Genomic DNA, 21,866 nt, shown 5'->3' with positions numbered 1-21,866 from the left:
TGAAGATGTAATCTCCCATTTGATTCCCATTCAGCAGGCAGGATGGGAGGGTGCTGGGTCCCTGCTCCCCTGGGCTACTACATCCAACCCATATCAGGGTCAGGCCGACTCTCTTATAAACACTGATTATAGCTGCTCGGCTAAAAGCTTATGCTGACAAGATCCAGCAGGATGGAGTGGCACTAAGGAAGATGAGCCAAAAGTGAAATTACAGTTGACAATGTGCATCTGTTGTGATTTTAACCACTTTGTGAGTCAATATACAGTACATTTGATCTGAAACACAACAATTATTTCCCTTCCCTTGTTAGCTCTGTCAGTTCTTCTGTTTATTTTATGGTCTTTAAATCTGCAAAAGTGAATGACGTGTCATATATTGTTAACATCATCAAAGCACGCAGTGCATGGTGCATACTTATCTCAGTATCGAAAACAGATGCCACAGGTTCAGAGGGCAGTGCTGAGTCGATTTCAGCAGTTTTATAACAACCAGATAGAGAGAGAAAAAGAGTCTGATGTCAGCATCTGCAGCCCCCCATGGAGCCTGTATGGAAAATACTCATGGATTGCATTACAGCACACAATAATGCAAGAATGAGATGTGCGGTTTCATCTGGCAGTGTTCATTTTCTCCTAATTTTTTGTTTAAACATAATGATTGACTTTTATATTTGCAATGTTAGATGTGTGGTCAAAAGAAAAACAGTTATTGTGCAGAGGGAATGGTGGAATTACTGGGGGTATACTGTATGTAAAAATGATCAAAAGAAAAAATGTAAAGACCTTAATGACATTTTTTGTCTAAATGAGGCATTGTTTCTGTATGATAACCACAATGAAATGATTCCAACAGAGGCAGACATAAAACATATGGCCATTCGATGAATCCATGTTTTTGTTCAAAGCACACAGAGAGCTTTTCCAGAGAAATTTCATGGGAAGTGTAGGGGGAAAAAAGTTCTCTGGAAGAGCTCATAAATGAACATTTGAAAACTGTAATTAGTGCATGATCTGTGGCAAACCCAGTATCATGATACACAAGTGTTGCTCTGTCCTGTCTTCGCCAAACTCGAGCAGAATTCCTGAATGAATGACAACAAAGCATGAAAACATCAGAATAAATCTTTTAAAGCTGATTTTAACCAAGGGAGTTATTATAATAATTATTTTTGGGAATATTCAAATATGCTCAAAATGCCCTGCCCCCTAATTATCTGGAAGCCTCCAGGACTGAAAAATGAAGCCAACACAGAAGTCATAAAAACTGCAGTTTTTAAGCATAGCAAGCTTGGTAATCTTAGGGGGATGGCTCATAACTGCCCTTTACCCTTCAGGGCACTTAGTGGCTACCTTATCAGATAAAAACAAAAGCTGAAGGAGTCATCAGGTTAAAAGCTTTGAACTAATGAGATGTAAATGATGTAATCAGATTCATCTGTTGCTTATTTGATGGCCCAGTGTAGCCACTTAGGCTCTGCGAAGTGTGCGGAGTGGAGTTTGCAAACAGTGGCAAGACTATTTTCTGAAAGGCTGCAAATATTCTGTGCTGCAACACTAGATTTAAGCTCATGTTTTGCGGAATTCATTGTTGTTGATTCAGCTTTGAACTGTAACTATCACAGGAATATGTAATGATAATTCTGCGCTGTACTTCTAGAGGTCTTCATTGACTTTGTCCAGTCAGTTGGAGTCTATTTAATGCAGAACAGTGGTGTCTCCTCCATCGGACACCCCTGACTTGACAAACAAATGTTTTTTTTTTAATGAAAGTGGCTTTTTGTAAAGCCATCTCTAGAATAAGGAATGACATGTTCATGCTTCTGCCATTTTAATATGATACAATTATATGCTGGCTTTATTGAAAAACTCCTTGATTTCAACAGTGCTGAAGGAATTTGGCAGCCGCATCATGTTGTTTGACTGCATGCAGTCATTTCGTGAGTTTGAACTGTCTTGTTGTGGTTTTGGAGTAATTCTTGATTTGAGTGGGACAAAATGACAGGGTTCATAATTTTGGACTCATGGTCCAAGTTTCTATACTGAGGTCTTTTAAATGAACAAATAGTGGAGCTGTTGGATTCAAGAAGCAATTGAAATGATTGTGATTGTTGCCTAAATTGTAGCGACGAGAGGTCTGCAGGAAAGTCGGCTACTTGAAAGATGCCCTCTTATTTTGAGCTCTTCAGTCAGGTTTTATCGTTCCCCAGTGTCTGTGGATCATCAGTTAATAGCTGCCTGCTCTTTCATAACTGCCAGAGTAGATGTAGTTTTTCATGAATGGACTATAATCTATATTTGTTTGACCTGATTTGGGATTTAAGGCGTAAAAAAGTTACAATGTTAAAGCTGGGGATTGGAAGAAATCTGGAAAAGGAAAAAGAATCTGAATCTGAAAACACACCCTCGTCCTGCAGCTCTTTCCCAACGCTCTCCCACTGAATGAGTACTAGTATATACACGTACAGTAACCCTGTGTTTTCCATACAATGATTTATTCAATCCTGTTTTATTGTAGTGTTGCATGCAGTGCAGTCATTCAACTCCCTACTTACCTTGCTCTCTGTCTGTTTATCAGACCACAAATTCTCCCGCTGCTGTGGATTGCTTCGACAGAGGGAGACCAGGCAGCATCTCTACAGATGGACCTTAGGTCAGTAGCTGTAGCAGCTCAAATTTCAGCAGTGCAAATCCCCCTGCGCCAGGTGTTACAGTGGGCCTAGGGACCTGAGACAGCACCTATGTAACAGGCTGGATTCATTTTGCTGCGGCTGCTGACTGGGGTTCCATCTCCAGAGCTGCTGCCCGCTTTCCCTACAGGGAGATGGTCTGTAGCAGCAGGGAGTGATGCAGAGGACACACTGTGATTTGAGGCTCTTGTTAACATTATCTGACCAAACATGAACTTCAAGATCCAGCCATAAGCTTTTAGCTCTTGTTAGCAGAAGGCTAAGTTATTGGCAACATTTTCTTTTAATCTGTGGACGGCTTTGCTGATATTGACAAGTGTTTCATTTTGTTTATTGTCAGACTCCCTTAAAGACTCTCTTAAAGTTCTTCTTCCTTTTCTGGCTTACTTTGCAGTGTGGAAGGTCATTGCCAGTGCTCTGAAGGACTCTTCAACTCTGAATCAGGCTTTCACCGAAGGGACATGCTCGCGCATCTGTATTTGCCTAACAGACAATAGGAACAGCATCCCTCTGAAATAGCCTGTGATTGGCCAAAGGCTAAATCAAAATCAAAATCATGGCCTCATATAATGCACCTGAGCTTATGTGAAAATTAAGGAAAGTGAAACAAGATGCCCTTCATCTCCACACTTGGGAGTTTGTGAGAAATCAGTCCACAGATGGTCTGATGATACATTTTGTGCCATTTGTGAGAATATTGTTGAACACAAAGCTGGTGAAATCCATTCACTCTGATAAAAAGTCTATGATCTTTCTATGATTTCTATGATCCATTTTATTTTAGTAATGAGAGTATGAGCTATAGTGAAGCATATACATACATTGACTTATAGATATGTTGTTGCCTTTACCTGAGGCTGTCACTTGCAGCAGCCTCACAGCTGGATTCCAGCTGTGAGGCTGCTGCAAGTGACAGCCTCAGGTAAAGGCAACAACATATCTATAAGTCAATGTATGTATATGCTTCACTATAGCTCATACTCTCATTACTAAAATAAAATGGATCATAGAAATCATAGAAGAGCTACTGAAAAATTTCATACCTAAAGAGATGGAGCTGTTGTTGAAGCGTCCTGGAGGTTAAACACTCATCATATTCCCCCAACACTACCATCCACCATCCTAATCAATCGCCATGACCCCGTCCCCGTCATGCACTACAGATAGGTCAGTAGGTTAAATAGATGGAGAGTAGAAAAGAAATAAGGATGGAAGGAAATAAGAAGAAAGCACGGAAAAGAAATTTGAGAGGTGACCTTGAACATCCGTAAGCTTTAGCTTTTTGGAAAAAATAGACCTTGATTTTGAGAGAGAGAAGACTTTCTCAAACATCAAAAAGAGATGCTAATTGCCATGAGTGGAACCCATAAAGAGGTTTTATGGGGTCGAAGTAATTCTGTCCACAGCAGGACTACAGAATGAATGGATTCTTTGTTGAGGTCCATACAGTATATGACTCCACTTTATTTGTGCCTGTCCTCTTTCCTCAGGCCATGTAGAGAGCAGAGCAGTTGCAGATGGCATATTTCAGGAAACCACGGGCCCAAAAGGATCCCTCTCTGCTGTGCATTTAGTATACAAACTACAAAGGCAGGCTGCGGTCAGCACACCCTTGTGAAAGGGGCTAAAATAGTGTCAGCAGGATGTCCAACAGACTGCAGGCAAGCAGAGGAGAGAGCACAACACACAAGAGAGGGAAACACACTCTGTTCACTACTGAGTCACCTTCATCTATACTGAAAGATTATAGAAAGTGAAATATACATTTTTGCTCTTACTCACAAACATCAGCCCAATGTCATGGTTACTGGTGATGGGTGTATTCAAAGCCATTTCAGATGCAATTCATCATAACTTACTGCCATTTTTAAATATACCGTGGGAAATAACAGCGTTTGCTAAACCCCTCCTATGAACAGTGATTGTCGTTGTCCAATCATAGCAACCGTGATAATGCACGGCTGCTCTTTTGGGGACTGTCCAACAGCCTAAAATTCCAAAGCCTCGTTAATTCGTCCATTTCTTCCAAACAGAAATGCCCAATGCTCCTTTGTCCCAAATAAACACACCCTGATAAAAAACACTCACACTGTACATATCGGTAAACTGTGGATATGTTACATTTGTCAACACAAAATGGTGAGTGTGTGGTTAAGTTTAGGCACATAAGCACTAAGTTATTGTTAAGAAAAGATCATGTAAAACACCCACGTTTGGTGGCACAAAGGTCACTGGAAAAACATGCCATTTTGGCTCAAACACGGCAGGAAAGTATTTTTACAATACTAAGGGGGTTACTAGTAATTCTTTATTTACATTGCTCTATTTGGACTTTTAGCCTGAACTTTAGCTTTTAGCATGATGAGTCCGCTATTTAGCCATCAAATGCTTTTTTTTTTTTTATTTTTTTTTATGAGTCTGCTGGAAATGTGGAAAAGTGAGCTGGAGGCAGAGGTTTCAACCAGCAAGCATTAATAAGTTTAGGCCTCGCTGTCATCACCTGCCATCATCTAAAAAGTAGAATTTCCTTCTAACAACTTGTAGGCCCTATTTGAAATCAACGGCCAGTTGATTCAAAATTTACTGTAGATTGTCATAGCAAATCAACCACCATTATTACTGTTAATTGCATACGTGTCATGCTGGTATGAGAGGTTTACAGGTGTAACTCAGATGCGATGTTAATGATGACGGCTAAACAGCCTCTGTGGGATAAACTGAGGATATTGGGCACAGGGGCATTTTGAGAGTGGCTGTAGAAGGAAATCATCGTTCATTTACCAAATTGATTTTGTCTTACTTGTGAATTGGATTCTGTCAACTGCCTGCTTCTCTCACCCTATGGATTTACAGAAGTCTTATAGTCCAAAATACTTCCATTCTCAGAGGGTTTCACTTTAAACTGTGTATAAATCGTTTTTTGTCAGAAACACTGCTCATGATTACACTGCGTAGGCTCAAATTTACCCCTCATGTTTTGCCAACAACCCTGTCCAGTTGTTGCTCTCTCTGACTTAAACGTTGCGAAAGTCCAGCTGTGCAGAAATGTTGCCATTCCACACTGATTAGAAGCCAGACCACGTTTGACTACCATTAGCTGATTGCAGTGCGTCTCTTTACAGAGGTCACACCTTTGATTATCAAAATGTAGTGATGTTTTCAGACGAGGTATGTACATTACTTATGAAAAGGGTTACTCTTTAATAGTCTAATGTCAAAAACAGAGCCCTGCTCCTCCTACACAGGCAACAATGCAGCTTTCTGCCTCTAATAATGTGGCAGAATTACATGCTGTTTCTAACTTTTAGCATTGTTTTTGTGTCAAAGTTGGCATTCCTGTAATATTAAAACATTCTTGTACAGCTATTTTCCAACCCTGACCTAAAAGGATGTGATTAACAATGAGGTGCCATAAGAGACAGATTAATTTTTCCACCATTTTGGCTCTCTTGACACTACTTTAACTCCTCCATGCCTCCAAAACACCCTTTGTTCTGATTGTTTATGGGACTTTTCTTCACGTAATAGAGTGCTAGGACTATATTTCATATTTTTATATTTCTTGGATCCCTTAAAATCTTGATATGCTTTACTTTGACGCACATTGAATTGGATAAGGATGTGTTATTTCTTGCAAATACAGAGGTCAGCTGTTATTACAAGTATTGTGTATATGACTTAAAGGGCAAATCCCACAATTTCAAAATGTCTGGAGTAGATTTTACTCAAGTAGATCACTGACGCCTCTTACACAACTACAAAAACAAGACGTAGGTTATTTGATAACGGTGCTGCGTCTCTGGTTAAATCACCATGCGAACATGTGACCAGAGGTGTGGCAGAGAATCAAAGTCCCATGGACAACTCAAATAAGGTGGGAACAAACTTCATGCTAATGTGTGATGATGTGACCTAAGCCGTGGGACGCCAGTGCTTAACGTGGATCAAAACTCAACCTCAGAGTGACCCAAGTGGGAGTAAATGTGAAAAGCAGGACAGGGAGAGCAGAGTAGATCAAGTGTAAGCAATGCTGTTGGTTTGCTTGCCTTCCCTTGTGTGTGTGCAGGCTTGTGTAATAAGAAGGATGAAAATCCAGTGATATCGTTAACAGAGACATTCTTCTTGAATTGGATGGGCAGCCGACAGACCATAGTGGAATATCAAAAATGTCCCAAAACCAAAGGAAGATTTCTGTGGTCTAAAGGTTTTCATCATAAACATCTTTAGACTGTATATACATTGTGACTATGTATCAATAAGTTCTTATATTTCTCAGCAAAGAAACACTGTCTACAATACTCAATTTCCTTCATAGACTAGTGTCCTCACTTTAGTATCTGACTGAGGAATGACTGTTTCCTGGGAATGTAATCTAAAGGAATCCTTGACATGGGATATTTCCTGTAGCTCTGAAGCCATCCATTCCTAAACAGAAACGTACACAAGAAGAGGCCCAGTTTGGTTTTAAAGGCCCATGAACAGCAAGAAGTGTGTTACACCTTCATTATTTTTGGCATAAATCTTCATCAATAAATCTGTATGAACAAGATACAAACGAGGAATCTTGGTGGAGGCAGAAAGTTAATGGCTGTCCAAGTTAATGCTATAGAATCTGTAGGGGTTTATATCTGTTCATCATTTGTACAACGTTAATACCTTCCTAGCAGAAGTAAATTTACTGCTGACTTACAGGTTTTCCATGTTGGACTTTCAAACAAACACACACATGCATCTAACCCTAGTCAAACCTTTTTTTTTTTTTTTTTATACATTAAGGTCCTGAGACCTTAATACATGGCTAATTAAGAAAACACACTGATAGTAGACACAACTCAAAGCAACTGAAGAAACATCTTTACCAATATGAAAATGCATACACAGCATTTAGAAAACTAGCTGCAAAAAAGCACCCCAAGAAGCTCACAACATGAGCAATCACAATAATAGATTGCTGTGTTGATAACTAGGTAAAACGATGGCAACAACAAGTGTGTCCCAGCTTTTAGTATCCCCTGGAAACAGTTCCCATTGTGTTTGAGGTTCTTGCAGTGTATTTCTGTATTTGCAGCGCTTTGTCTAACTGCTGTGCATGTACTATCAATTTGGTAAAGATATTCATTTACCTGTCTTTTCTTATTTTGCAGTATGTTGAGCTCTTGGGGCCACCGTACAAACAGATAGATGGGTGGAAATGACAGTCAATGGTGAAAACTTGGTTTCCTATATTGTTGGACATGATAAAGATGCCCATTCCTATCAAATGAGAAATCTATCATATCACTCCTTGCTGTTGAGCCATGGAAGTAAATTTGTTGTTTTGATGACCCCAGTTTTCCCAGAAATACACTAGATTTTAAAATAAATTCATATGTGGTAAGTGAAATGTTCCAAAATGACATGGCCGCTCAAAGTAACTACTCTGAAGAGTGTATGTTGATTAAAAGAATGTAAACAACATCAAAGGGCAAGCTAGATTTCAAATAAATGATAAAAATGCAATCAGCTGATGGAGTAGGGTGACATAGTCTGGCAGTTGCTTTCTGTCTTTCACAATCAGAACACATCCCATAGCAAGCAGGCGAATGAAATTAAAACCAAGTTCCTCCAGCCCGGTATGTTTAAATAATTTGATGGGGTGATGACAAGTGCAAGCACAGCAATTGTCACCTTACCACTGTGAGACTAAAAAAATATAGCTCGAAAAATTATATTGCAGCTCCACTCGCAGCATCTATCTGGCTGTATTAAATTTAATTCGGGTACTTTGAACATCAGTTGCTGTGACTGATGTAATTTAATTAGAAGGTGGACAGGTTCTTTTAGTTTGTGCAGCTACGTGGCAAATCAATCATGGATATAGCGGTTACACACAGAATATCTAAGCTGTGCTTTATATTCTGTTTGAGAAGAGCCTGAAATGATTATGGAGGTGACTCACATGAATATCTGCTTATGGAGTCAAAACGATTAGGCCAGACAAAGTTCACATAAAACAGTCTAGGCTACATCACTTGATTGCTGTATACTCCAAATGCTTTTTGTTTAGGATTTTGTTGGGTTTCACCATTATAGTATAACATGCAGCATATTGTACTGTTTTGGGTTTTAGAGCTAGGTTCCTGTGATTGATCCATATTGTGAAAAACAGCTCATCTGTTCCTTGTTCTTTAGGCTCAAAGCAACATGTAAACTGCACCATTTTTAACCAGGACTATCTTAGGATCTTCAAGGATCATTTGATAAATATAATTACATATAAGGACTCTAAACTGTCCTTCAGCTGTGTTACTTTTCATTTTTATAATTAATATATAGTACAGCTTCAAAAAGTACAAGTCATGTTTCAGTTTGGATTTGTTTCTGTTGCATTACCTCTATATGATGCAACCTGGAGACTTAATCTTGTGTATGCACTTTTTTTGGGCTTTCCACAGCACATACTGTATGCTGTCAGTCAAAGCCGTCACAGTCATTACTTGGTGCTATTCACCCTGCTGTGTTAAAACCATAATACGATTATTGATTCATTAAATCAGATTTGGTGAAAAATCATGTCTTTGTCAAGTGATAATCCTAAGTGGCTTCTGAAAGATTAAAATGGGACAAACAATGAACTCTAACAGGTGAAACAGCCCCTGTGTTTGGCTACAGTGATAGAAATACTCGAGGTGACACTTTTATTTGAATTATTGAAATTGCACAGCATGGATAACCACAAGATTTAAAATGCTCTGCTTTGTGGAATAAGCATATCTCAATTATATCACAACCAACCTTATGATTAAAGATTTCTGTCTACAGCGGGAGACAGTCATTATTTTATGTATTTTTGCCCTGTTCCATTTAAACCACCTTTGTATTCCTGCATGCCTTTCTTTTGGTAAAGATCCCCCCCTCCCTCACATGCAGCTGGGGTCCTGGTGCACACTGCTGTGCGCCTGTCAGCTATAGTGAGCTCGCTGGCTCCTCTTGGTCCCAGACGACCCATTTACACAGTGACCCTGCCAGCAGGACCTGGGCCAGCCTATTCTACAAGCCCTGACAGCCATTAAAAAAAGTCCTTGACCCAGAACACTAAACTACATCTAATATGACAAAGGGGTAGATGGAGTAGAGGAGAAACAGATCTCACTGTACAGTATTATGTTGGTGGAAGATGTAAAGATCCCAACTCTGTGCCTAAAACTTTGCTGCATCGCCTACAGGAAAAACCAGTGCACGGAGCAGCAAAAACCCACTGTCTGGTTAACAATCCTGAACCACCGCTTTACCTTCAACAAATTAGACTTAACAAAATATTAACATCAGTTGTCGTCAGTATTCTATGTAAAATTGACATTAGTATTAGACATTGCCCTGGCATTGGATTTTGATCACCTGACGTCACTATCTAAATTCAGCCAGATAGCAACGTCTGATGATGTTGGTGGCCACCTGGGACTTTGCAGATCAGGTTTCAATAAATAAGCCTCAAAGGGTCAAGGGTGAAATGGTTATTTTACACTAAATTTTAATTTTTTCTGCCTTTATTCATTTTTTACTATCTCATGTGATGACTCCACGTGATGTACAAAGAGACAATGTCACTTTCACATGCATGGGAAATTTCACATGTTCACACATGGAAAACAATACGTAGTTTAAAAAAAAAAAAAAAAAAAAGCACATATGCTTTGGATTAGCATGTCCTCGTATGCGAGTAAGCCTCCTCTACCCTTACCCTTATTAAACATGTTTCTTTGGTACTGCGTGAAACAGCTGGAGAGCAAGAACTCGAGGATCCCGCCTGTCGTATTCAATGAGGAATCTTAAATAAATGTGTGTTTTCAGCAGAGGGATAATCCTACTCCTCCCCATATATCCCCTCGTTCCCCTCTTTTGTTCTACACTCAGTTCGTCACTCCAGCTGTGCTGTGTCCATACAAAAAGTCAGGTGGTTAAAGGGTGTCACGACATCTTTTTTTTTTTTCAATTTCTTCTGCAGCTGAGAGTGATTAGGTCATCATGCTGTCCTTTTGTTAAGCACCAAGTGCCAAGTGAGCTGACGAGGGAACGTGCTGGGGCCCGGATAAGACTGCATGACATCAGGACCCTGAGAAACAAGATCACTACTACATAATATCATTATCATTGTGAGTCAGAACGGGAGAGGTGGATCACACACCTTACACCACAGCTAGCTATGCCTCCGACAATTACCTCCCCACTTCAACCACACAAACTGTAACCCCTGCCCTCCGCCAACTGCACTCAACATAATGATGTTATGAAAGAATACATGCCCTTCTACAATTTTTTAACGGAGGGAGAATGACTCACTTAGCCTTGTCTTCTATAAACAAAGGAGTTCGTGGAATCACTGAGAGCTTTGTGGAACTGGAAGGCCATTGAGTTTGGTTCGCCTTAGTGTGTGGCATATATTATGCCAAACTGGTATCCAGGCTACGCCACGCTACACCTCTGATGACTTCTTCCTCCTCCTCTCTTCAATCTGGGGTCTGATTAATTTGGTATCTGGCATGAAGTCCATTGTTGCCATTCCATGGAGAGCCAGAGAATCTGGGAAGCACTCTGATTTTGGAGGGACCCACTGACAGCTGCTGTACTACTTGAGCAGAGTCCAGACCCCTATCTTGTGGTCTGTGAAAGCTCCTCCAAAGCACTAATTAATTGCACTTTAGATGTTGAGCATTGTTTTCACTTAGCTCTCACCAAACATAAACTTGCCCAGGACCATCCTAAAAGTCCATTTACAGAATCACTTCCCCTCTCTTGTGAAGCTCTCATCGACCGCTGTCTGCTGCTGCCAATTAAAAGAGTGCGGGCATGTGACATTGCTTGATGTTTGAATATGTGTGCCCATCTGTATGTGTTTCTGTATGGCTGTACGTGTATGCCTGCATGTCCCTTGATGTTTTCCCAATTACTGCTCAACCCAAGTGGTCCCCATGCTCAAAGACATCTGATGCCACATAAAGCATACTTTGTCTTCCAGTGAAACATTTGCTGCAGGACTCACTTGTTGCAACGGTACATATTATGCACAGACACACACACACACACACACACACCCGCAGTGTCTTGCAGCAGATAACAGATAAGGGAACATCCTCATAGCGCTGACTGAGAATCGCTACAAAGTAATCTTGACCAGCATACGATATTAAAATGTATGCAGCTCAACCATTCAACTTGTGCTGCTGTGCTGTGAGAACAAATGCTCCAAAGTAATTATAAGAGAAAGTTTTTCCATTCAAAAATTATGAACAAAAGTTGACTGTGCTCATTATGTCTCACAAGAAAGCTTGAAAACTTTTGAAAAAAATGTGGTGACATTTGGGTTGCTTTTTCACATAACTGTGAAACTGACATCATTAATGGCTTTGCAAAACAGACAGTTTAATAGAGTTCTGGTAATGTGTCCATAGTAGCATTTGCCATGTTGATTGTCCATCCATCACTGTGGTCCAGACAGAAATATCTTACCTATGAATTATATTACCATGAAATTTTGTGCAAACATTTGTGGTTCCCAGAGGATGCATCCTACTGGTTTTGGTGATCCCCTGACTTCTCTTCTAATGAGACCATGAAGCTGACATTTGTGTTATTGTGAGAAATGTTAGAACAGACTGACATTGAATTTGGTGCACAAATTCATATTCCCTTTGGGATGAATTGTGGTTGCTTTGATGAGCCCTTATCTTTTCATTTAGTGCCATCATTGGGCCAACTTTTAAATCCGTCCAACACTTTGGTTATGACCAAATGCCTGCAAAACACTGATAGCCTCAGCTATGCTTTGTGTTTATTGTTAATAAGCAAAATGTTGCATGCTATAATGTTAAGATGGTGAACATAGAAAACATTAAGCCTGCCCGACATCAGCATGTTAGCACTGCATGAATGAAATATCAGATCTGGACACCAGATCCAAAAATTGCACCTATTCAGTCCAATGAGAACTGCTCGCCTTGTGCATGTTTCAGAAAAGTTTCTAGCTTCTGCGCTATGCGGAATATGCAATGTATTTTCCTCTTGGCACCACCTGCATATTATAGCTTCGCCTATAGACTTTACATCCAGATGATGTCAAGGATTTTTAAATTCCTTTTTTCATGTTCAGGAAAGGTTTACTGATATAAATCATCCGTGGATCAAAAATTTATAATAGAAAGCATCATAATTGACCTTGTTTTCTCTTTGAGGTAACTGTCAACAGTTTTACAGACAAATCGTTTATAATAATGGTCTATGGGTGAAATGGTTTTTAGGCTGCAGAGGATTTTTGCATTGCAATAGGTGTACCGCAAGTGACCAAAACTGGAAATGTGTTTGCATGTTGAGGATGGCATTTAGCTCAAAGCATTGCTGTAGCCTACAGTCAGCCTCACAGAGCTGCTAGCGTGGCTGCAGTTGGAAAAATGCCTTTTGCTGTCATTTGTCTGTGATTAGAATGCAACCTCTTGTTTTAGTCACGTTTGATTTCTTTTTTTTTTTCCACCTCAGCGAATCATATTTTCCTCTCATAGTGTCCATTGTGTACTCTTCATCGTGTGTTGAGCAACACCACAACACAAGTGGCTTCAGGTGGCAGAGTGTTTTGTACATTATAAACTGCTTGTATTGAAAACAAGTTCACCAGGCCAAGAAAGTCCGCTGGGGTTTGGATGAAGGGAGACACAAAGTGAAACAAGTTTTTGAAAGCTACACAATTAAAGTGTATCTCTTTGAAATGCCAGGCCAGGCTTTGCTACTTCATTCAAGCTTTCCTCTCCCTAACGGCCTATTATCTGATCTGGAGGGGAAGTGAAGTTTACACTGCTGATAGCAGCTCTGAATGATGCTGCCTGCGCACAACTCAGGAAGGGTGACTCTGATGACCTCAATGACCATCCATTGAGAACACACACACACACACTCACACACACACACACACACACACACACACACACACACACACACACACACACACACACACAAACACAGCTGTAGTGACTGCTCCATTGAGAAACATGGAAAAAGGTCTTGGCCACATGCCGCAGTTAAAGGCAGAGGGGTCCCTTTTTAAAGCATTCTCATTGCCACCTGTCAGCACAGGCTTCATGGAGACAAATGTCCATTCACTGAGAAACTTGTCATAATTTTTCTTAGTTTAAAATGAAGGATGTTTGTAACAACTATACAGTGACTGCGACAACTAATTTAACAGTAAATTGTCCACTTAAAGTTGTATTTGCTGCACACCAGAATGCTGCCTTGGCTCAATTTCTCCCAACTGCTTTTACTTACCTGTGACCCCTGGGCTGTTAAAATGTTTTATGGAGAGTTCTGGGAAAGGGGACTAATTGTGAATGAAAGGTTGTGTTTAAATGGGTTTGTGGCCTACAGCTGCTCATGTTGATGTTTTAGTTGTACCCTGAGGAAGAATTTCCCAATGACAGGAAGAACATAACTAGCTCCTGTGAAAAAGTTAGCAGATTTGGGAGTTCTTTTAAGTGATTGTGTAGACTATTCTGGGGAGTCTGTGTGGCTCCTTGTGACTCCTGACCTCAAATACTAACATTTCAGTAACCTTAAGATCATACCTAATTAGTTCTATCATACTGGAAAATCAGTGTTCAGTGGTGCAAATTGTTGGGTAGCCCATTGATGTTTAGTTGCCGATGTTGGTTTTGTCAACAGCAGAAGTCATGATTATAAGCTTTGGTGTGAAATTTATTGAAATTATGTCCTTGCTGAAAAATGATTATGACTGTTTGCAACACCACATGCCTACAGATTAAATGACCATAATGATACAGGTGACAGAGCTTTTTTGGCCTGTTTTTGCTCAGTTAGGATTTTGCAGACAAACACCATCCTCACTTTACATTTTGGGATACCGCAGGCATTTCATATGAGGCTTTTGTTTTAGGTGTGCACCTGCAAATCCAAGTGAGCCTTCTAAATGGCAGTGTGTGTTGATTGTACACAGCACATGAGCTGCAAAGTCATGTTCCAGCTGTTAGTATTTATGACCACATACGGTCTTGTGGGGAAACATCTACAGACGCCTGAAGTGATTTGACTCTGACTGACAGCATGGAAGCCATTTAAGTACAACTCAGGTCAGAGATACTTGTGATGTTAATGCTGAGCAAATATGTCCAAGTTATTGAAATTTTGGGGAGATCAGTTTCACTATTCAGGAATATCTATTTTAGAGATGACTTGACACCTTAATACAATTATCATAATAATAATATATTGTTTTAGCTTGTTTTACCCCAAAAATTATAACTCCAACAATAAAATCTTATGATCTAAAGTCTTAGATAAATCTTATGATCTATAAGATCAGGACACTTATTTCTAGGTAATGTATTACAGTTGATGTATTGTATGTAGGCGAATAGCTTTAAATTAATCTGAAAATTGCTTAGTCTCAGTCACGAGTGTTCTGGTGTATTTTGAATATGTTTTGGTTATGTGGTACTGCTATCATTAAGAACATGACTTAGGCTAAGCAATGTATTCTTCATTTCTCAGACTGCATGTTCGAGAACAGGTACAATTCTGTCTTCAAGATATTACTCATAACGCATGTTTACAATGGCATGATCTTAATGTGTTGACATGGCATTTATATATTAACATTTTCAGACCCACGTATTACAGGCTATCCCAGCAAGCACACCACAGACAGATCTGAACCCTCTTTATCAGTGTGGTTACCGTTAAGCACTTTGTAAACTGCTGCCTTGTAATGCAAGACTTACTATTACAGTAGCCTAGATAGCTGTGTAGGTCTTATTCATCCAGGTAGTACAACATCCAGCCAGAATAAATTATTCTATTGTCACTACCCAAATGTGTCTTCAGTTGTATTTGAGATGGACAGTTATTCAAATGTTTGTCCACTGGTGGTGAGTGAAGAATTTATCAGCTGTAGACTGAACTACTACTTTAAATACTCTATTTAAAAGTGTAAAATTAGTTGCAATCTGTGCATATATGTTATTACTAAACATATGTGAATCTATGTTGCACTGGTGTAGGAGCAATACTGTTTAAATGGAAGCGTAAACTGCTGTGTTATAGCTTCTGGCCACTAGTGGCAGCACAGACCTCTTCATCCAATCCCCCTTTTTTTGTCATTTTTTTTACTTCTGTACACCTGTTGTAAGTCACTAAGAAGACTGACAACTTTCTGGTAAGTTATTTTGTTCTTCTCACAACCAAGCGACTGAAAAGTTTGTATTATGTGATAAAGTAATGTTATGTTAGTTATTTATCAGGTCTAGTTAACAGTTACCATTAGCTAAGTTTACTGTAACTGTAATGTTGATGTTGCTAGGCTAACGTTAGCGACGTTCTGCCTAAAGTAGGCCAAGTCAGTGTTAAGATTGTCCATTAAGCCCAGTTTATCCTAAATGACTTTTCTGTTGGCTCATGTTGCATGTTTGCTCTCCCTACACCTTTATGCTATGGCAAAGATGTAATGTTGGAGGAAAAAGTAACGTTAATCTTTAAAAGTGGTCAAGAAGTGTAAAATGTATGTTAGAAGGTGGCTAGCGTTAGTCGAAAAAGATGCTAACAGTCAGAAAATATATTTATAACTGAATCACATGAAACGTTACAGTGTGTTTTAAATGTAACTTTACACCAGAATAGGTTTCAGTGATAAAAACTAACTAGCATAGCTATCTCAGGTAACTTGAAACGTGATATAGGATATAACTTAACACTGTCACAGTAACAACAGACTCTCACTAATTTTAGCTAGTTTAAGGGTTAGCTTAACAAGCTGAAATCTTTGAAATTCACCAAATAGCTGAATTCACACCAAGAAACATGTTAGATATTTGCTGTACTTTTTAAAAACATATTAACAAGATATCAAATATGTGCTATTCTAGTGCATTCTTGAAATTAAATGTAACTTGTATTTTCAAACAGTATTAATCAAGCAGCAGGTGTTGCAAAGATAGGGCTTGTATAATCTGTGTAGTTTTATTTATCATGCCATAGCAGAAAAACCAGGGGTGCAATTAATAACTTTAATTTATGGCTACATTCCATTTAGGTTTTTTCAACACCAGGGTCAATATATTGGCCACACTCATTCACTAGCCTGGCTTACAGGGGTACTTAATTGGAACGGAGCCATCATTAACAGCAGTAGTTGCACCTGTGCTTCCTCTGCTGTAGGAGCCTAAATTTCTGCTATAAAAAAAGTCCTAATATTTTAGGGCACACCTCCATCAGGTACGCTAAGTTATATTAAGTTATATCTTTAATGGTGCCTCAGTATGTATGGTGGATATATTAATAAGGGTTTTTAAATATATATATATATATATATATATATATATATATATATATATATATATATATATATATATATATATATATATATATATATATAATTATCTATTGGCCAATGGCTATTGATATAACAACAACACATAACATTATCCTTTTATCCATTCACATATTCACTTATTTTATGTTATTATTATTAATATTTTTAATAACTGATACAGTGAGGTGTACTGATTATGACGCTTTGCAGTTTAAATATACTACATCTCAGTGGTCTCTGGTGGACAAACTAAGTAATGGTGACACTGTTCCTAAACTACTTCAAACACTTTTCTATCCTGTTACTTAATGGACAGCATAGCCCATGGTGATTCATCTGTGATAAGCCAATAGGCAATTTATTGGTATGGCTCTAGTACATCAGCTTATTTAAATATATTAGAAAAAAATAGCAGGACAAGTTGTATACTCTGTCTGTAGCTCTGTGTATTGGGGGTTTGCATGAGTGAGGCAGGAGGCAGACTGGATAGCCCACTCTTTGATCCTCCACACATAACAAAGGCACCTACACAGGCTCCCATGCAGCCTCATTGTTCTGCTGAGGAGACTATAGCTCATAAAACCATTACCATTATCCCTACACAATACCTTTTCCCGCACCTACTTAAGACCTCAAATCACTACTGTATATGGCCACACTGCTTGCCAGTTTGCATTTTGTCACTCTATGATCCCATGGACTTCTAAGTATACAGCCGTGCCCAGATTATCTCGCTTGTGGCCCCAGGGCAGGCATTTCCTATATGGGCCCCACCTCACTGTCATGGTCACCAATCTGCCCTGCACATTGTGCAACTTCCCACCCCTCTAAAACCTTATTAACCCAAAGCTAAAGAAAGTACAGGAACAAGTCAATATTTGTATTGCAATGCAAATTTACGACCACCTTAATGTATATGTAATTAAAAGTCAGTAAAGTGAGCACTTAATGGTCACCGTGCGTCTTGAGTGTGGACCCATGGATCAGGGATACTCAATTTGCTTTGCTTGGGAGCCACATTTGCAAAATGACAAGAGGCTATAGGCCAGGTGCAGCAGCCCCATACGTATTTCTAGGATGTTTGGACATTTCCAGGATTTTACAGTGAATTTTAGGACGTTTCAAGGAATTTAGTATATTCCTAGGATTTTAGAACATTTCTAGGATTTTAGGACGTTTCTCAGATTTTGAATGTTTCAAGGATTTTAAGACATTTCTTGAATTTTAGAACATGTCCAGGATTTTGGACATTTCTAATATTTTATGATACATCAGAATTTGAGGATGTTTCAGGATTTTAGGATGTTTCTAGGATTTTATGACAGTTGTAGGATTTTAGGAAGTTTCTAGTACTTTAGAACTTTCTGTCGGGGGGTGTGGGGGATCCTCCACTGGCATTTTTTTGATAAACAAGCTCTATTTTGATGCTGTCTATGCACTCTGACACTTTATGTATATTCAAAGTACAAAAACAATTCCCATTGTCCAATACGTTTTTAAAATTGTGAATAAGGAAATGATTAAGGGGCCAACTGGCACCCCATTGGGGGCCGAAATTGGGTCCGCGGGCCGTAAGTTCAGTATCACTACTATATAGACTGGAGGTAACTTAAAATTGTATACAACAGCCCCACAACACTTGTGAACAACCCAGTCATCGATCACATCACATGATCCAAAGTTGACATATATGACCACTTTTGTCACTTCAGTATTTAACGGGAGTGGCTTCACTGTAGCACCAGTGTACCTTGCCTGGCTGATCCCGCCCCTAGCTGGGGAGAAAGCTGGTGCACAGGCTTGCAACGGAGCCCATCGCAGTTGATTGTTTGAGCAGCCCACCCCTCTCTGCAGTATGCATGTTCGCCAGGGTATCCGCGAAACGTTTACGTCCCTGCAGTTTACTTCACCGGCCAGAGACCATCTACTGAGCCGAGGACAGGCCAAATAAAATTGGATGTGGCAGGCGGACCGGAGGCGGAAAGCCCGGAGTGACCGGAGGAATACAGTATTACTACAGGAATACAGGCTGCCGCTCTCCTCTGAACTGGACAATCATGCATGTGCTCTTCTGGGGCTTGGGGTTGCTACTATTCCCTTATTTCTTGAATGTAGTCGCATCTACGGGGAAATTGCTTTTGAATTCAAGCACAGGTAATGTATGCCGCGCTGACAACCCCAGCGTTTTCCTGCATGGAGTTATTTTCTAACACTGAGGGGCAGAGAATGAATGAGTTTTGAATTCAGCCAAGCACATGACCTGCAACGCTTTCTAGATACCTAAAGTTCACTGACTGACTGTTATTTCCCTGCAGTGCTGTAAAACAACAGATTTTTTTCAAAAAAGGTGGTGTGTAAATCGTAATATATCGATGAAAACATCTGGGCTATTTGATTTGAGCTGATGCTATTGGACTGCTACTCAATCCTTAATTGCATTGTTATTCCTCTGCCTTTATTCCCCAGTAAAAGAGGAGATCGGCGCTTATGAGATTGTTACACCGGTGCGAGTGAATGAAGCCGGTGACAAGTTTCCAACCAGTGTGCACTTCAAGAGGAAAAGGCGAAGTTTGGACGAGAGCACCGGCAATACTACGGATCACTGGGCCTCGCCAAATATCCACTACAGGATATCTGCTTTCGGACAGCATTATCACCTCAACCTCACGCTGGATTCGGGATTTATCGCACCTCTCTACACTGTGACAGTACTCGGAGTGCCGCGAGGAGATAACATAACGGATTTTGCAACAGATGGGGAGGTGGAGGAGGAGGACACGGAGTTAAGGCACTGCTTCTATAAAGGACTTGTAAATGCACAAGCAGAACACGCCGCGGTCATCAGTTTATGCTCCGGACTGGTGAGTTTTTACGCACGGTTAGACTCGTCGTGCATGTGATGACTTTGTTTTACTTTTCCACCATGAGTATTGTGGGGCCAATATTGCTTATACAAGCCTTGTAAAACTGCCTCATCATTGCCTCAGAAAAAAAAATCTATTTTTTAACACGTTGCTCCTGACAACTTTGCGCGCAACCTGCTTTTTGTATTGATCGTTTAAAAATCGATCTTAACACATCATTGCGCATTTAAACATGTTTGTATTCAGGAAATAATTCAACTAAGCATATCCCAGTAAAAACATAGTTAAGTCAATCTTACTTAGAAAATGTTTTTTTAAAGTAGAGCATATGTTAAAGTTTTAATTTGTAGTAGGATCCTGTTGTTGAGCGCTTCCAAAAACAACCTAACTGTCAATATATAGCGAAAATCTGTGATATCTTCAAAGAGTCCCGAGTCCACTGCTTATAGACAACTTTCATGAACACTCTAGGCTAAATCTTACTTCCATGCCTCTCTCTTGTCTCCCGGTTGTCGGTGACGTCTTTACGCACGCTAGTACAGCGGGAGTACGGGTGGTACCGACGTCATCACAAATTGGTCCCACTCCCAGGCTTGCTGAAGCATGAGTTTTTGAGTGGAGAAAAAGTGCACTCTGAGTGTATACATAAAGCCACAGTGAGGTGACTGATAGGAAGAAGAGGGCAATTTTTTCCCCAAATGATACATCAAATTAAAAACGCTCTGAATGCTCCGTTCTGCAGAGAGCTAAAGGGAGTTGACCTGACATTTATGGAGCATATCTTAATATTTATTCTAGACCTCTGTGGCCACATTTGTACTAAAACAGGCAATCCTGCTGATGGCCTCAGTTTCTGTACATCCTAATATGATGCTTATTTTCTTGCAAGGGTTCTTGTAGGAAAGATTCTCTTTTGCCTTGCCAACTCCCCAGGTCAATCAAAGTGCAGGTCGTAGCATAGTAATGGAAATAGTATTTTGCTCAAGGGAATATAAGGAAGGAAGGAAGCTTTTCCTTGTGCCCTCTTGCAAAAGTGCAGTCCACCCTGCTGCACATTTTCACACATACAGAAGAACTTAATGTTTTTCTAATGATAATTTTTGTCATACTTTATTATCAGGAATTACAAATATGACTTGAGCCAAACATAATTTGGCTAAAGTCGAATCAGCCTCCAGGTTGCCATGATGATTCTACACAGCCAATGAGCAACAAGTGAAATGTGCTTGGGTTGGCATGTACCTTATCTGGAGCATCGTAGACCTCCAAGTCAGCCAGTCACACTAAATGTGCAATGTGAAATCCATATAACAATGCTTTCAGCAAGCTTGCCAAGAGCATACAGTCTCACTGTTTTCCTGATAGGCATCACAGGTCTCACTCTTATCGTTTTCCTCCTGACCATTCTTACATGCATGCAAATTCACTTATTTTACCCTTTTTGTTGTTATAAAGGAATAAGTATTTACAGAGAGTAAATATGTGGAGACTAACAGATATGCATTTCTTTCTACCATCCAGCTTGGCACTTTCAGGTCTCCACAAGGGGAGTATTTTGTGGAGCCCCTACACAGCTATCAAGGAGAACACTATGAAGAGGAACACACAAAACCTCATATTGTATACAGGAAGAGTACACCCAAGAAACCGACATCTGGGGAGGACTCTGCTTGTGACACTTCAGGTATGGTGTATGCATGAAATTTACACAGACAAGGTTCCACAAATGTACACATACATGTAGAAAACACACATAGATTTGAACTTTTAGCCTCTACCTGTATACTTGAAAGCGAAAACATGCCCAGCTACTGTACATACAACCAGTGTTGATTCAGACCTTACCATGAGGTAGCCAATCAGCTGACTTAAATGTCTGCTCCAGTCAACTGTCACACAGTGTCTCCTTTCTGGCTTACCAGCACACTAATGCTTCTGAGCATGGACCTACCAAGGGCTTTATCTGTA

General features: G+C 39.8%; 1 protein-coding gene across 1 annotated transcript in view; it reads left to right on the top strand.

The window, feature by feature from the left end:
• Positions 1–18,854: 18,854 nt before the first annotated feature.
• The window catches only part of LOC121954801 (A disintegrin and metalloproteinase with thrombospondin motifs 9-like), a 53,822-nt gene continuing 50,810 nt past the window's right edge, over positions 18,855–21,866 (top strand). Inside the window, exons 1-3 of the mRNA XM_042502509.1 lie at positions 18,855–19,188; positions 19,501–19,895; positions 21,420–21,582. Coding sequence (XP_042358443.1) covers positions 19,092–19,188; positions 19,501–19,895; positions 21,420–21,582 — 655 coding nt within the window. The 5' untranslated portion in view covers positions 18,855–19,091. The remainder of the gene's footprint in view (positions 19,189–19,500; positions 19,896–21,419; positions 21,583–21,866) is intronic.

Source organism: Plectropomus leopardus, chromosome 2 (assembly GCF_008729295.1).
Source record: "Plectropomus leopardus isolate mb chromosome 2, YSFRI_Pleo_2.0, whole genome shotgun sequence".
NCBI classification, from domain to species: Eukaryota; Metazoa; Chordata; class Actinopteri; order Perciformes; family Serranidae; genus Plectropomus; species Plectropomus leopardus.
The sequence above is the reverse complement of the archived record's forward strand: the minus strand, read 5'-3'. Positions and strand labels throughout refer to the sequence as shown.